Source organism: Mytilus trossulus, chromosome 9 (genome assembly GCF_036588685.1).
Source record: "Mytilus trossulus isolate FHL-02 chromosome 9, PNRI_Mtr1.1.1.hap1, whole genome shotgun sequence".
Lineage (NCBI taxonomy): Eukaryota > Metazoa > Mollusca > Bivalvia > Mytilida > Mytilidae > Mytilus > Mytilus trossulus.
This window is the reverse complement of record NC_086381.1, coordinates 80,737,079-80,755,755: the sequence shown is the minus strand read 5'-3', so window position 1 is coordinate 80,755,755 and position 18,677 is coordinate 80,737,079. Positions and strand designations below refer to the sequence as shown.

General features: G+C 31.1%; 2 protein-coding genes across 2 annotated transcripts in view; both read left to right on the top strand.

Annotated features, from left to right (window-relative positions):
* LOC134684236 (low-density lipoprotein receptor-related protein 6-like) overlaps positions 1-18,677 on the top strand; it is an 828,684-nt gene that overhangs the window by 260,220 nt on the left and 549,787 nt on the right. The window lies entirely within an intron of this gene.
* LOC134684233 (low-density lipoprotein receptor-related protein 8-like) overlaps positions 16,007-18,677 on the top strand; it is a 36,183-nt gene continuing 33,512 nt past the window's right edge. Inside the window, exon 1 of the mRNA XM_063543496.1 lies at positions 16,007-16,117. Within this exon, the coding sequence (XP_063399566.1) occupies positions 16,057-16,117 (61 nt within the window). The 5' untranslated portion in view covers positions 16,007-16,056. The remainder of the gene's footprint in view (positions 16,118-18,677) is intronic.

Here is an 18,677-nt window from a genome sequence, read left to right as displayed (position 1 = left end):
GCTTACACAATTCTAAGATTTCTTAAATTATTGTGCGTTGATGTATGGCATTAGCTTCCCATTACAGCCACTTAGATTATATTGTAAGACGACATGAATTCAAAGAAAGAGAGGTAACTTATATCAGTTACAAATAAAATGTCGAATGGTTGCCAATGACACAACTCTTTCAACAACAAACCAAATGACTTACAAGTTTAACGAAATTTGTTCATCTCATAGCTGTCGATCATGTGCAAAACCAATACCGTATAGAAAGCTATTAAAACCCCGAAATGACAAATGTAAAACATATCAAACTCAAACCTAATGGCGTGATTATCATACAAAATATCAAACGAAAACAAGCTATGATATACAGTATCAAACAACAAATAATGACAGGTTTAAAGGCAGACTTGGAACCAGCACATGTAGAATGTGGAAAAGTAAGATATGTACCTTCCCCGAATCAGAAACAGTGGAAGTAAAACCATTTTCATTAATCATAAATGTATAATATTTTATTAGATTTGTCAAGATTGAATGCATGGTTTTTGTTAATCTACCTGCAATATGATTTTTCTGAATCACAGTTGAACAATATTAATGATTATAAAAAAGAAGATGTTGTATGATAGCCAATGAGACAACTGTCAACAAGAGACCAAAATGACACAGACATTAAAAATTATAGGTCTCTGTACGGCCTTCAACAATGATCAAAGCCCATACCGCCTAGTCACCTTTAAAATGCCCCGATATCACAATGTAAAACAATTCAAACGAGAAAACTAACGGCATTATTTATATAAAAAAATGAACGAAAAACAAATTTGTAACACATAAATATACGACAACCACTAAATAACAGGCTCTTGACATGGGACAAGCACATACATAAATAATGTCGCGGTGTTAAACAAGTTCGCGGGATGATCCGAACCATCCCCTAACCTGGTACAACGGAATTACAGTACAACATAACAAATGCGCATTTTTGAAAATATGTCAAAGCAGTTTCATATTACTGATAATTGTTGCTGTGACATTTTTTGTTTTGTCTTATGCAGTAATTTTCATGATAATAAAGACGACATGTAATTTGCCAGTTTGTCATGTAAATGCAGCAATTGTGTTTTAGGTGTCTCATAGGTTTGGTTAAAATTAAAAAGGAAATTGAAATTGTTAATACTTTTAGCATTATTTGCTTTGTCGTTTGTTGACTGTTTTTGAATGCTATAAGTTTCTTGTATTTAACATCCATGCTTTGTTTCTAGTTGTTTCAAAATGAGGACTTTTGCAAACTCATTAAGTCTAAGCAAATATTATAGTGAAAAGTGTTGAAATTCGTATTTGTTTTTGTTTCATGAACTTCATGTTAATTTCACAGAGTGCCGAACACTCAAACGATAATGCAACTACATTTGTACGATTTATTGGCAAGATTTGCAATCAATATGAAATACGGTCAAATGCTGAATTTAAAACATCTATAAACAAACTAATGTACTTATTTCTCAAATTACACCCCAAAGTATCGCTATTTAGCAATAATCATTATTCCGAATGAATATTATGTAAGGATCAAAATACGTTGACAAATGATGTAACTCATATGTCTGTAGTCATTAAATAAAGATCATCCACTATGATATTTGGGAATATGCATGGCATATATTAGGCATACTCGTGCGCAAATTATAATAGACATTTGCGTTATGCCTTTACAGGTTGAACTACAGTGGTGGAATACTATGTAATTGTCAAGCAAAACAAAAATTTTAGATCGAAAGGTACGCATAAAGTGTTGTTTTGATAATGGTAACATATAGCTCATTGATAAAACAAATATACGGTAGTTATTTTCTGAATCTAACTCAAACATATGCACCAGTACATATTTGCCTACACTATTGTAAATGCATGTATACTATGCTTTAAGACTTTCATTGATAATCGTGTTAATGTTTGTTGTTCAAATTATATCATGTGTAAAAGAACTATCAATTTGTGTACAATCTAAATAATAAATGTGACGCTTATCTAATACTACTACAATAACATTGTATATTATATATGTTTTATTTTTGTCATTTTAGATCTCACTGACTGATTATAACGCCACAAAACGGGGTCTATGAATCCATTGAATTATACGAAAGACATTTCAATGAATTGAAATTGACTTAATTTGAGAACAGAAAGCATATATAAATGTGAAAAGAATAGCACGTTAACATGTTTTTAAATTCTAATACAGATTACAAGGAGGATGAGTGAATTATACAACCATAAAGAGTGGGGATGATATACCCACACACTTAAGTGGACAGTGATTTTAAACATCATGAATATTTCGCCAAAATATCATTCCCTGACTAGAATATCTGCTGATATACAGTACTGTCCGCGGGGATTAACTGATAGAAAATTCTTTCCGCGAGGATTCTGCGATGTACAATTCCTTTTCGGAAGATTAACAAGTCCGCATTTCAAATATTTGAAAACCGATAAAATATATGGAATGGAATAATGGAGTGTTGTCAAGGACATAACAACTAAGAACGAAAATGGAATGATCCGAGGCATGCTAGGATTATTTAAAAAAAAAATATCATGAAAACAAACGTATCGAGAAATTGAATTCAGTGTTACCCCAATAAATCAGACGTATTTATGTAAATTGTGCAAGTGTTATGCAATTTTCAAATAAGTTTAATCTTTTTACATTTTAGAATGTATATCGCTTGAATACTAATGTACATTGATAACTAGAACAAATGTTGATCACCAGTTTTCTCTCTTAATCAAAGGTTTGCACATTGATGAAGAAACCCATTTTTGTAAGGTCGCTGTTGCTTCAAAAAAACTTATTATTTTATCATTCACATAAATTATAAGTTTGTTACTTTGATGAAATGTATTATAATCACTCCTATCATTCTTATCAATTTCTGTGTTTTGTTTTGAAATTCATCTTATTGTAAACCTGCTAAGTGTGGCACCATCAATGGTTTATACAATATCTTGTAATTATAATATATCTTGTTTGATTTACTGATCTTTGTGTTAATAAAAGGTGTCATAACTGCATTTTTTTTTATTAAGTTGTACTCCTTATTTGTTATCTTTAAACATTGAAACAGTTTAAGTACATGTTCGTAGCAAGTGGATTTTCAGAAAACAAACCATCAAAGATAAATACATTGAGAGAATAACAAGAATCAAAATTAAGTAAACAAATATAAAAACAAAACACTTCTCGTAGTCATTTATACTTCTTGCGACCTATAATTTAATGTTTTTTTGAATCATAACCATTGCAGAGGTCCATGGCATGTTACGTCTGAAATATTGTTTTTCTCATTCTCATTCTTTATATTTTGATCTTTTCTACTAAAAGATGCACATTGTTAGGTATCATGGAAGATTAAACATGTTAAAAGTTGCTATTTTTCCGTTGTTTTCCTATAAGACGTCATGTACACAAACTTTTTTAGTAACCACATTTATTTTTATACTCCGAAAATTCAGACTAGTGTATGTATATAGTACGGTGACCGAGTAAGAAAAAGTTGCATATTTAAAGAGTTTAATTGTCATTCGAACTATACGGCTATAAATCACAGTATTGGTAGTTCAAAGGTTAAACTTTAAATTTTGACTTGTCGTCTTGGCGTTTTTGAAATGCACTTTTAAGAGCGTTAGTTTACTTGAAAGAAAAATCGACTAGTTTTGAGATCTACATGGTTAAAGAACATCCGTGATGAAATGATTGTTAATATATACATGGCTGTAGAACCTTATTTAACGATTTCCAATAAAGTTTAGCAAAATTAATCCGTTAAGGAATAGTTTTTTAAACGTTTAACTGTACGAAAACAAATGCATTTAATAAAGTACATTTAAATTCAATTTCATCATTTGTTTTTACTGAAAATGTAAAATAATCAAACATTGATATGATATTTCGTACCGTTATTTAACAACAATATGAAATGCATTTACCTCAGAAGCAATATTTCAGCAATTCAAGCCCTAATCTACTGCCTAGATTAGACCCAAACGAAAGGGTGATTGGTCACTTCATTTGAGATCGTCATCTCAAATGTTACTTTATTTTTTGGTAACAACCTCACCAATAGATGCAAGTGTACATACTGTTATACTATAACTTCCTGAATAGCGACTTTGCTATCAGACAGACTCCTGTGCATTTTTACGGTATATGGACCGACGGGGCAGCAATACATACCGTTATAAGATAATCAAAGGGATCCAGTGGCTTTTAAGGCATAACATATCAAACGTCTGCGCTTTGGAAGGTGGACACCTACTAGAAATGTTCTAGCATTCCTGAGTCGTGTAATGCTTGAAAGGACTGGAATAGCTGTAAATAATGCAAATCCACGCGAGGAAACTAAAACCAACAGCAATGAAAAGAGATGAAGAACATGGTATTGTCAGTGTGTACCATCTAAATGAAACCATTATTGATCCGTTTGATGTGAAATCCCATCCCCATCTTGTCAATATCTCCTTTGAAATGCATACTACACAAATTATCTTTGCTCGCAGCTGTCGAGGGAGGCTAGAATATGTCTAAACATTTCATTATTAGAGCTTTATCTGTAGGTCAGCAGAGAGTTTTAATTGATCAATATCAAAGTCAAAACTAAAAATGTTTGAAAACCTGACCACAAAAACAAAACCTTGAATGCAATCGGGGAACATAACTTCAGGTCATATACATTCAGAACTTGTATTTATACGTGCACTGATTTTGTCAAACTCTAGATATGATGTTACAATATCCAATTCGCTGTCGCACCCTGTAGGTCCTATTCCGGGTTCTTTTTTTCCACAATGACGGAATCATGCGAAAATCATGCAAGTCTGATTTGGTGAAGCACTTTGAATATAAAGTCTCTTTTGCACTTTCCTTACCTCCCTATAACCAATAACTCACCACTTACAATAGAGATGGTATTGCATTGATTCAATATATTGATGTTAAAGTAAAACTAAAATATTCGTTGACCTTGCAGCTGACTATTAAAAAAAATATGTTAGAATGCTTTTCCATAGCCCACACAGTAGCTGATGTTTTTGACTGCTACGACATGAAAAACTTAAAAAAAAGTCTGCTGAAAGGAAAAAGCCGCACTAAAACTACAGCTTCCGACAAATATTATTAAATTATTGAAGGGAGACGTATTCCTGATTGGAAGAACAAGTTTCTTTCTGTTAAAGTAAACAATCAGGTTATCCTGAAATTTCTTTGGTATAGTTTTATTCTTGAAAAATAATCCCTTATGTTTCCACCTGATTGTGAGGTTTACTTAGCCGGAACGTTTTTAAATCACGAAATTGATTGTCAAAGTTATTTCAACCAACACTGTCAATGACTATCGTAACTTCTTTAGCACTCAAGAGGAGACCGATACTCGTATGAAACTCCATGTCATATGCCTAGACACGAATTTTAGAGAAATGGGGAAGAGCGGCAGAACAATCATTGGGACTTCTGATACGGATGTGAATGTTCCGTGTGTTCACTACTACAAATAGATGACCATTACAAGCGAGTTGGGGTGCAGATGGGGAACGTTAGCAGTGTAAAGGATGAACGAAATGTTTTTACTCATTCAACAACTATGTGCCTGCCTTTCTCCAACAAGACTGTGAAAGACACGCATTATTTCAGTGGTTTGCAGAGCTTCGGTAGTACTGACAAATATGAAGCCCTTGTTTGGGCAAGACAGTTAATTTCAAAGCCATATGATCCTTGAAATGTCTGTATCATTCCATCATGGTATGAATACAATTCGCGTCAAGCTTGCCAACAGTAAAGATGTAAGTTTAGTCAGGTTGCCTCCCCGTGAAGCGGCACAGAATTATGTAGAAATTGCCAATCATGTCCATGGCAGATGAATTAGATGATACAACCTGAATTCTGTTGTGTGGATCTCTTTAATTAGATTTTTCAATTGTAACTGTTTTCGATGTCTTAAGTGGTTTTTTTTATGTTATATAATGAATTACACATGTTACATGAATGAACTTTTACAAATTACGCCTCCAAGATAGTAGTCTTCAAGTAAAACCAATGTTTGTTATCCATTGCTGATGTTGAATGTCAGCCGGCATGGTAACTACTGTAACTTTAATAGAATATGTGTTGAACTTGTATAATAGAAGTATTTCAAAAACTCCAATTTTTAGAATAAATCGACCAACTTATTCCTTTTTTTTTAAATTTTCGAGATAATTCATTGTTAGTTCATTTGAGAAAAAAAAATATTAACATAAAAAGACATTAAAAAAAATAAAAGAAAAAAATGAAAACAGAATTTGATCTTTTATCTTATTTAATGCAAAACTGATACCACATTTCTTTTGGACGACATCGGTATTTCAAACGTAATAATTTTGCCGAATCTAATGAGATATATATAAAGGCAACAGTAGTATACCGCTGTTCAAAAGTCATAAATCCATGGACAAAAACAAAATCGGGGTAACAAACTAAAACCGAGGTAAACGCATTAAATATAAGAGGAGAACACCGACATAACACTTAAATGTAACACACATAGAAACGGACCGATTAAGCATATATAATCTAGCCATATAATATGTTTAACGATTAAATCTGAATTTGTTTGTGTCTGGTTACCGTACTGGTAATTATCCGAGTGCTGTTCAACTTTCAGATGAATTAAAGCTACACATTTTCTTGTCATTTAATATGTACATACTTTTGAATATACTTAACTTGATTACTTACTTATGTTTGAAATAGCGTATGCACTAGATGTTCTTTTACTAAGCAAGTAAATGAAATAGTTTGAAAAAACATGTGCTGATGAAAACAAAACAAAACGAAGCCAAAGAACAAATCGCCATGTTCAACAAACGCATGTATAATAAACACCGGAACGATGTTTTTTAATAGATTCAAACTAATTTCTGATATTCAAATTCAAAGGGTAAACACATGACATTTTCAGTTTTCTATGGACAAGTGTTACCCCTATACGTTGGCGTATTTTAAACAATCATGCTATGTTTTTAAGATTTTTAATTGACAATCATCATATCTTTACTGAACCATACGAAGTTGATAACTGGGGAAGTAAGCGTATTCAATACCTTTCATTTGTTTGTATAAACCGTATAATTCAAATACATAAAATGCAATGAGACATTAATTATTAACGAAAGTAGCCTTTTAAAAAACCTAAAATTCTGAAAATGAAACGTATATCGAATGTTATTTTTTTTGTCGATGATCGGCAGTTCTCTCTATGTATTTAAGCATTTCAAAGTCTGAAAACTATTGGTTGCATTGCTACAGTTGATTCTATTTAGAATATGTTAAATGTAAAAAAAATAAATACTAATGCAAACAAAGTAAACGTTTGAAATACATGTCAGATTATGACAGATATTTATCCATAGGAAACATCGTAATAGGTTTATTTCTACGCATGGTAATGTACCGATTATGTTAGATTCCTAATCGCTCCATTTGGACTTCGTTCGATGCCCGGATGAAGCATACATTTCAGGACACATCTACAGTGCAGTTTCGTTTCGCATCTTCTTTTAGTGAGTTCAAGAAAGTTTCATTGGTAATTTCAATTTGGTTGTGTGCATTCAGTTTGGATTAAGGTTATAAATAAACTTATGTCCCCTCCATGTAGATATTTAGTAAATATCACATATTTTGAGATAATAAATGACGGTCATGAGCTTCATTTTTTTCAGGAAATTGTACTATAAAAAATGCAGTTTTACTAGTTACGCAGTCTCCGTCAAATCCATAATGTACGACATCTTCTCTACAGCTATATTATAAGTATTACTAATCAAATGCATAAAACAAGGAGAAAGTTCTTTGTTTCATTTTGGTCAATTGAGGATTAATCAATAAACATTTGTGTATATCAGAGAGTAAATATGGCGGCTTACCCCATTTTTCCGACAGTCGATTATAGATGTGACAGTGAAACAGAGTGTATATACACTTGATTTGAAGGTATTATTTGTCTAGGCTACAAGGGATACTCCAAATTGAAATATGACATAGAGTGTTCAGTTTATTATATAATAATAATATGTCCGAAACTTATAAGGGTTAGTTTACGTTGTTTTTAAGAGATGTCGCATTCCTGAACGTATCCTTACAATTAGTTTTATATTAATAAACATAGGACTTTGAAAAATCATTATAAATCAAAGATATATTTTCTCAAGACATTATCAGTGTGACCTATACTTAACATTTAAGTTAATGTTATAAATTTACATTTATGTGTGGACAATTACTGTTTTATCGTATTCATATCAATATATGGTATATTCGTAATTAAAGGTATGTGAACTACTACTGAAATAAACGGTACCAATTTTCTTGCACCAGATGCGCATTTCGACAATACATGTCTCTTCAGTGATGCTCGTGGCCAATATATTCGAAATCCAAAGCTTATATTTAAGATGGAGAGCTATAATCCAAAAGGTTCAAAATGCATTGCCAAATCCGTGAAAGGAATCAGAGCTTTGCGTGAGGGAGATACATTCCTTAATTTATAATAATTTCTAACATTTTGTAATGATAGATAGATTCCAAACATTCACGGGATTATTAGATTTTTCTATATTGCACGCATAAAGTTATTATAAACTACACTCTCTTATCAAAATGAGTCTGTGAATTGATACAGTGACAACTATTATTTCTATGACAACCATATATTTATGCTTGAATACTTGAGAAACTATATGACAAAGTTTGAAAAACGACAGTTAATTTCCGTTTCCTTTGATGTGTGGGAGCTTTATATTTTGCCATTTGATAAAGGCATTTCCTTTTTGAATTTTCCTGGGAGTTCGGTATTTTTGTTGTTTTACTATTTTATAAAAAGCAAAAACATGTCAATACACAAAATAGATGTACATGTATAACGAACTGATAATTAAAGTAATAGCATTAACGGTACCAATTTTCTACACCAGATGCAGATTTCGACAATAAAGGTCTTTTCAGTGAGGGAATCAATATCCACTAATGGGGACCATTTTATAAGGTACTTGGGGGCTCCTTTTCATAATCATACCAACATGCATTACTGATAGCTTAAAAAATTTAATGCCCACACGGAAGTGGAATTACTGAAGTATATATGTTAGTTATCAGATGGGTCATTGTTGACAGTTGGATTCCCTCGATTCATTATTAAAACAATATTTGAATATGTATACTGTTTTATATTTTCCTTTGCGTTTCCGTGAGGTCTTAAATGTATCGTAGCTGCACCCTTCGCAACAATACATAAATATTCGTAAGCATGTTTGTAGAATAGGAGTCAGTATATTCATTGGACATTACAATTTACTAACCTGAACTTTGTATTAATTTGTTCTGTTTGGGTTTATCGTTTTTTTATCGTTTTTATTACTTCGAACAAAAGGTGGAAAAGAGATAAATATCTTTTGAACATCTCTCTTACAGGAAGTTTTTCTCTTTGTGAACTTCTTTTTATAAGTGCGCTATATTAATCAAAATATTTCTAAACATGACAACTTTTTTTTCTTTAAGACAATTGTCTGTTAATACATGTCATAAGGAATAACACGACGTGTACTCAGTATTTCAGCATTCAATGCAATTTACATGATATAGCCACTTATAGTGACAAAAGTTAACGTACTGTCAGTTACACTACTGTATAAACTGATCATTGTTAACAAGATATAACAACATGGGCATTCTTCTTAATAACGTCAGTTTCTATAGTGAATGTCTATATATGGTGTTGTCCCAAAGAACACCTTAAATGTTTGATCACTGTAAATAGAGATGAGGCACTTCATAAAGTATTCGTAGCGTTTTGTTACGTTTTTGGGAGGCGGTTATGTTCATTATCGTCGTAATTATTGCATTGTTTTGGATAAAAAAAGTAAAATCACAAAAAAACGAATCTCCGAGGAAAATACAAAACAAAAGTTCTTAATCAAATTGCAAAATTAAAAGTTAAAAAACGTCGAACGAATGGATACCAAGTACTGAAGTGACAATGCAAGGTTATTTTGTACTGTTTCATGTGCTATCGTTTTTTGTTTTACGTGTTTGTTTTAATTTTGTGGTAATTCAAATTCTGTATGTATGTGCCTGTCCAAAGTCAGTAGCATGTACATCAGTGGTTGTCGTTTGTTTATGTGTTACATATTGATTTTCCGTTCACTTTTTGTACATAAATACGTTTTTTCGTTTAAATTTTTTTACCTTGTCATTTTGGAACCTTTTATAGCTAACTATGCGGTATGAAATCTGCTCATTGTTGAAGACCACACGGTTACCAAAAGTTATTAATATCTGTGTCATTTTGGTCACTTGTGGAGTTTTGTCTCATTGGCAATCATACCCCATCTTCTTTGTTTTATAAGTCACCACTTCGGTGTTGACGTGGACATCATCTATATGGTAATGTAATGTTGTCATTTTAATGTTATATTAAACATTGCTATACAAGCGCGAGGTTTGGCTAGCCATTAAACCAGGTTCAACCCACAATTTTTCTTCTTAATTCATCATGTATCAAGTCAGGAAATCGGCAGTTGTTATCTGATCCGTGTGTTTTTACATTGTAATGTTTTTGGTTGTACTTCAGAGTTTCTGTTGTTTCGTTGTTTTCCTCTTATAGTTAATGTGTTTACCTCAGTTTAAGTTTGTAACCAGGATTTGTTTTCTCTCAGTCGATTTAACACTTTCGAACAACGCCATACGTCTGTTGGCTTTATTGATATCTTGCATCTTGATACCGAATTTGGGATTTTTTTTGTCATTTGAGCATTAGTCATTTCGACTTAAACATTCGTTAAACAACCCTAATTTTACTTTTTTTTTTATTGAGAGCGGCTATGTATAGTATATTATACATGCCCGTGTTTAAAGACAATTGTAAGAAAATTATATGTCGTATGAAAAAGATGTTGATTAGTATCGTCAGTGTATTCAAATATTGTACACCACTGAGAGGAAAAACTTCCTGCTAACATGAAGTTCACATGATCTCTCCTTTCAGCTTTTTGTTTCGGATAAACAAATACAAAAAAATGTATATAATGCAAACCGAATAAAGTCATATAATTGCAATATATTCTTTTATCATAGTTTGAATAAACTATTTAGAAATATAACATGCTCACAGATTTTTTTGTTAGGTCCATTTAAATAAATCAAATACAATTAAAAAAAACGTTTTTTTGAAATAAAAATGGTCGTAATTTCGAGTGAATATATATTCTTGACATTTTGCAAACGCAATGTATTTGAATTAAATTTCTGTATCCTTGTTAAACAATATTGCAAATTGACAAAACATATAACTCTTAAACAATACAAAATATAATACATATATTCAAAAATAAACAATACGACTACATATACATACTTTAAAGGTTTAAAAATGTTAAAACAATATAATTGTGTGTTTATATTAAATAGTGGTATTTCAGTAGTGGCATATTCGGTACCATATTATACCCCTAATTCTAAGGATGAATTGCAATTTACTCTTTGCTAATATTACATCAAATAATCTTACACCAGGTATATAATTTTGTAACACAAAAAATAGTAACACAACAAATAAATAAAATAACTACCTTATGAAATGTCAGTATCATCGATAATTATATTGCCTTGACTCCACTTAAAAACCTTATGCAAGGGTTTTAAATGAGTGAAAAGGAATGTACCAGAAGAATTACATATGCAAGAAAACGATGCGTACATTAACTAATAATTTTGTTGATACAAAAGCAAAATGATTCAGAAATCAAATACTGTTAGTGAAAATCCGTAGGTAACAAAATGGAGGTAAAATTTTGGTTGTGTATATGTTTTGCAATTAGTGGCACACTCCATGCAACATATGAGTATTGTTGTGTAATGTATTGTGTTGAAATGGCAAACTTTAGAGATACCAAAGAATTGTTCGTAAGGGAGCTATTCACTTTTAACTTTCTGCCCAACCAATATGGACGTCGGTAGAAAGTTGTCATCATACCTAATGTTTATATATTACGCTTAAGAAATATGGCAAGAAATATAGTAACCCAGGAACTTAGGGATCATGGCGGTATTTATTCCCCACCGTTGCAATTGTTGTCATTTATTCAGATTTGTTTTATGACATAACTGTCCATCACTGTCAGTTGTATACTGCTTTATGATATTCTTAATAAATCACCTTTTCACAAATCTGGAGTTGGATATTCTGCAAATGAACTCCCATCGTTGGTATCCATTTTCATGTCTTTATTTGGACAAGAGAGAAAATTTACCTGACACAAATATTATTATAAATGCAGAATGATTTCTTTCAATATTTTAGGAGGTGTTATCTCCAAAATGATAAATGAAGGGTATCAAATTCAATTTAACAGCATATTGATGTAAACTGAGATACGAATTCATATACAAACATTTTCAAATCAAGTTTCTCAATTCTGAGTGTGCGTCCTGTATTAATTTGACATTGAGTATATCTTATCTTTAAAAACATCCATGCATAATGAGGGTAAATAGTGTTTTTACAAGATTTCATTTTTTGTATTTCGAATCAACGCGAGAACACTATCAACTAGTTTTCAAACATTTGTTAATGCGCAACGTTCGAAATCAAGATACACAACTGCATCGTATATATCGTTATGTGGTATCTGGTTTGCTAAACGTCTTCAAACTTTCAACAATAATATGATTTTTGGATCACTTAACATTTTCTGGTTTTTTTTTCTGATTTATAACGTGTTGTATGCATAACGTTTTCGTCTTTCGTTCAATAAGGTTGCGTTAATATCGTGTTTCGTTCTTTTCTACTCAATGCAAACATAAGTACAGAAACAGTCATTGCCTGCTATCGGTTACCTTACTTGGTCTGATAAATCTTATATCAATCTACATTGTGTCCACATTGGAAAACATCGAACTTAGCAGTGTGCAAAATTAAAAACAATGTGAATCGAACGAAAAGTTCAAAGTAAAATCATCACATACTCGTCATCATAGCACATGAACTGACCATCCAAACTTTTTCCTGTAAACATTGAACGTTTTTATAAAAAGTGTTCCTTTTATTTCAACCCTTTTAATTGGATTCAATACAAAAATTATTTATCATTGTTTATTGTGAAATCTGTTTTCATATAAACAAAATCACCAAGTCAATAGAGTTAAAAGTAACATGAATATCAGTAATTTACCTAACATTCGAATATTATAAAAAGCAGCAAGACATCATTTACAGATGAATCATTTGGAAAAAATTGTCCGTTAAGGACACAAACATCGATCACAAGAAACCGCCTCAGAATAACAAAAAATAGTAAGTCAACTGTTTCAATAAATATTGTGTTTGTTGATTTGTTTAACAGAAATAATTGATTGCTTGTTTGCAGCATATCAAAATGTTACGAATAATGTCATACATCTCAAATTTTTGGAATTCTTTTTTGACATATACGAATTATAAATTGTTCATTTCCACTTTAAACTGACACTAATATATCTTTATTTTTCTATCAAGTATAAGATAAAGTTCATTTATAGAAAACATTAGAGAAATCTTATATTGAATAAACAAAAATGATTTAGACCCGCGAGCACCCTTAAGTGGCTATTTCAGTTGATTCAATAATTATATGTTAAATATTCTAACTGATTTAGTCATAAAAATAGCATTGATGCAAGCTTAAATATGAAAAATCTATCAAATATGCCAAGCAATGTCATTTTTAGATGGTTTTCGTCAATAATGAAAGTGGTCACATCCGTGTTCATCCTCAACCTTTATATATGTTATGTACTATCATCAAATACACTTTACATGTCAATATTTAAAATGAACACGAATGCGGCCACTTTCATTTCAGACGGAAACCGTCTGAAATCTAACTAAAATGCTAGAATTATGAAGATTTCAGTAATTTAGCATAACTTTGTGATGCTTTTACCCGATAGATGTGCATTGTATTGTCAAAAACAGCCCATGTTTATGTATCAGAAGCATTATACTTTCCAATAAACAACTTAAAGTTTACATTTAACAATTTTCTAAATCGGACATATTTTGGGGCCAAAATGGGATCTTACTGGACCAACTCCTTTAGCAAAGATTGACTACGCAGAAAACATTTCGTGTTAAAAAATATTTTAATCTGTATCATCAGTGTAATCTAATATTCTATACCACTGAGAGAAAATTAAAAAAAATCCTGTTAAAATTAATTTCACAGGATATCTACTTTTAGCCTTTTGTTTGATTGAAAACAAACAAATAATGCAAACTTAACCTCGTCAAATTGCAATAAGTTCAAAATAAATATAATGAGTGATATTGTTAAAACATTGTTAACATATCTTTATTATATCTTTAAATTACAGCCTTTACACATCATGTTTTTTGTTTAAATGAAACAAATATTGCAGAAGTAATAAAATAAGGTAAAAAAAAATGCTGATAAAATATAGTCAACATATTATTAAACAGCACTGGAAATACAATTAAAAAAAATGGTTTATGAAATAAAAATGGTCGTAATTTTGAGTGAATTTATATTTTTGACTTTCTACAAACGCCATATAAGTGAATATTTTTTTGTTTTTTTGGTTAGAAGTGATGCAGATACAGGGTGACATACATAAAAAGTGGTCAATAAAAATAGGCTTACATATGTCTTGGAGATACAACAAATATTAAGCAATATTTCGGTAACTAAAGATTGACGTAGCATGGGTATTAACAGACCAATATTAAGATGTCGTTTTGTGTTGATTTTTATCTCGTGTTTACGTCGACACAGCATCATCATGGCTATTGTTTGTTACATTGTTTACCTTTTTATGGAATTGGGGTAATGATGTCGATCAAAACCTGATTAAAGTCAGAGTTTTTGGACGATATCCATTGTTTTCTTTTCATAGTTGATGGGTTTCGCTTGATTTTGGTTTGCGACTCGGATATTATTTTTCTTCGCATAATTGAATATTGAACAGCGGTATACTTCTCTCAATACATCTTCAAGTATGATCTTGTGTTCAATGTAGATTAAATAAAACTACACTACAGAGATACAAATTGTATGATTCAAGATTAAATTAAATGATCATCATTGATTTTACTCCTTTACAACACTAGACTGCTCCAATGCAGATTATTATATAAAGGTTTGGTTGAAGAGAAATGTTTTTTTTTAATCTTAAATCCTCAACATGTTGAGGTAAACAAACAAAAATAATCCACGATTGTTTGATAATATAGATACAGAAGTATGGTATTACTAGATTTGTGAGGGTCTATTCAGTTGTATGTTGCCACAATACATTAAGTAGAAGTAAAACAATAGTTTCAACGTTTTATATAAATAATCAGAATGACACAATGATATAACACGTGAAAAGAGTTAAAAAAAAATATGCATTACAAAATACAGTTTAACCGTGACTTTTAACGTGTTTTTTACCATACATAAGTCAATACTTGAAATCATAAAGAAGAAAACAATGTGTTATTGTGTACATGCAACTCAAATAGCAGTTACAATTTAAATGTTCTAATGTGTTTGTTTTTCAACTCTTCTACAGTCTGAGTTTTAAATAGGAATGACCAACCCGATTATTATAAAAGGTGGTATTTCGGTAGTGGTTTGTTCGGTCCTTCGTTATATCCCCGATTGTAATGGAATATTTCAAATTTATTTTTAATGAAAAAATATATCATCTATATGTACACTGGGTTTATAATTATGGGATACAAAAAATTAACAAAGTAACTTCTTTTTGAAATGTCAAAATCTCAAGTATCATGATTGTAATCTTACTTTGACTTAAAATTCAAATTTTATTAAAACAGGTTTGAACAAGTGATAATTGATATACCGGAAAAAATTTCACATGCAAGAATATATCGCATACATAAAAACATTATTCTTTTGATGTTAAAGCCAAATGATTCACGGTAATAACAGCAATCAAATACTGTTTGTGGAAATCCTAGTGCAATGGAGGTATACGTTTGGTTGTGTATGTGTCTTTTAATTCATTCCACACTGCATGCATCATGTGAGTATTTTTGTATAACGTATTATATTGTATTAGATAGCTTTATATATAAATAACTCACACTGTCTACGTTTAAGTTTCTCTTTAATAATGTTCATTACGTTGGTAGATACTTGTGTCATTGGCCAGCATATCAAATGTCCACATATTCAAGAAATCTAGATAGTAAATAGCTAAATTCATTATTTATTCGCTTAAATTTTGTATATTATATACAATTTCAGGACGTTATTTACATTAATATGTCATAATAAATGCATAATGCTTGTTAACAGTAATTTAGGAGGTATTTGGTTTCTGTGATGTAACTGTTTCTTATTTAAGGTAAGGTTTGCATGAAACCTTAATTTTCTCTTAGTAGTATTATACTAATATGATACTTCATTTTGGTCACGTAGGGGTACCCAATCATTTATTGAAAACAAATCGAATATCGCCCTTCCCGTTTTTTTCAGGTGAAAAGCTCAAAATTCCAATTGGATTTTAAATTCCTCTGAAATAATAATGTATGCAAGTGACTTTACCCAAATAAAACTCAATAAAATATGTATAAATAAATGTGGACCATTCATTAATAATAAATTATAATTCTAGAAATCATAAAAAAAAAACTATAAATAAAATTAATTTTGTTATTTTTTTGGTTAAAAAAAACGTTGCCATGGCAACAAAAAGCTAAAAATATCCCTATTCCGGGTCCACCGTTTTTGTTTAAAGTGTGAACCTAAATATTTTACTATTTGCATTACAATGAGCTAATAATATTGGTATGTCCCGTAACTCGTTTTTACGAGAATTGGCGTTATATGTTCATCTTGTCATTTCTGTAAAACACAAAAATATTTTTGTTGTTGATCTACCAAGAAAAAGTCATCTTTAATATTAACTTTTTACAAAGAATCGCTTTGTCTTGTAACATTTTTGGATTGACCATAATCAATGAGAGAAAATAGTAATTAACTTAGATATAACATCAAAAGATTAATGTAGGATAACGAACATTAGTCAAATAGTCTGAGGGAGGGGGGATAAAAGTTTTGTTGATTTTACATCGATTTTGCATATATTCATATTGGTCAATCATTTCCCCCCAATTTAAGTTAAGAGAGGGAAGGGTGGGGTCAGTGAACAAACTATGTGAATTAAGTATATTTCTATTCCTACATTGAACTTTTGATGTCGTCCCACTCTGAAGGGGAGGTGTTCAACTTTGGTCATAATTGTGTACTAATACATGTAAACGACTCTGATTTCGAAGGAAACACTAAGTCTTATATTCTTTCAGTGCTTCAAACTGTAATATTTTGTATCTTAGGAAAGCATTGAAATTGCCATTAAAAGTATGACAATTGCTTTATTGTCCCATGTTAGGTAAATTGTTTGTATGCAGTACTTGGATGAAAAAAACACCAGTTTCGACTAGTAAAGTCTTCTACAGCAGCTGTGTTTATGTCATTCATTCAAATCGAAACATCAACAACTGTTATTCAAATATGATGAAATATTTATTACTAGGCAGGGGAAAGATAAATTGCTGGTATGATTTGTCCAATTGATACACATGATGTTCAGAATTGGTGTATTTGAACAAACAAACAGAGTACATGCTCCTATTCATGGACATGATGAACAACGAAACAGAAGATGACCGGGGAATACAAATGACGAGCCGTATACATTCAAAAAGAAGAAACAGCATTGTAGTTGAGGAATCCCCAACGTCAATTGGCGATTTGATGTTTGCAAGTGTAGTTTTACTGTCGATGCGTATGAAAGACAGTTAAACGGAAATTTGCGTCGTCAAATACAAATTAATTATGGATACCCTCCAACCACAGTAATTTAATTCCGTTTCAAATGCATTACAGAAGGAAATTATACGTTAGAGTTTGAAATAAATGGATAATGCGTCCATGGGAAACTGATGGTGCACCTATTGCATAAACATAAACTATTTTAAAGCATAAAGTATACATTTTACGCAAACTAAAGGTAGAGAACAGACACGAAAAATTCAGAAAACGACCTCATACACATACTCCGATCTTCGTCACTACTTCAGTATGATCTCTTATATACAGAGAAATACCAAAACGTAAAATTTAAGTAACAATTTCCCGAATTTATAGTGAGTCTGTGCATGTGTAGAGACACATTTTACAACATGTTTGATTAGAGGTTGTAAAATGTCCGGTGGCAAATACTTCAGACATGTTCACGACGACACACTATAATAGTTGTGTCTGAAAGACACATTTTAATATATCCGTAAAAAATACTAATACCAACATTCCGTCAGTTGTAAAAGTGACTAATAAATAACATATACTTCGAGTGATGTAAATGTGTGGAATGTGTGGGTTGTGTGCGTATTAGCTGAAAAACCTTGCAAACTCTACATTGGAAAGACTTCAACATTCTGTCATTCGTAAAAAAAAAATTCTTTGAAACTATTTGAGAATATATATATGCATCCTCTAAAAGTTAAACACATGACTCACTATGTAAATTCCAAACATTTTAAACGAAACTGAGTAAAGGTGTCACAAAAATGTGCCAT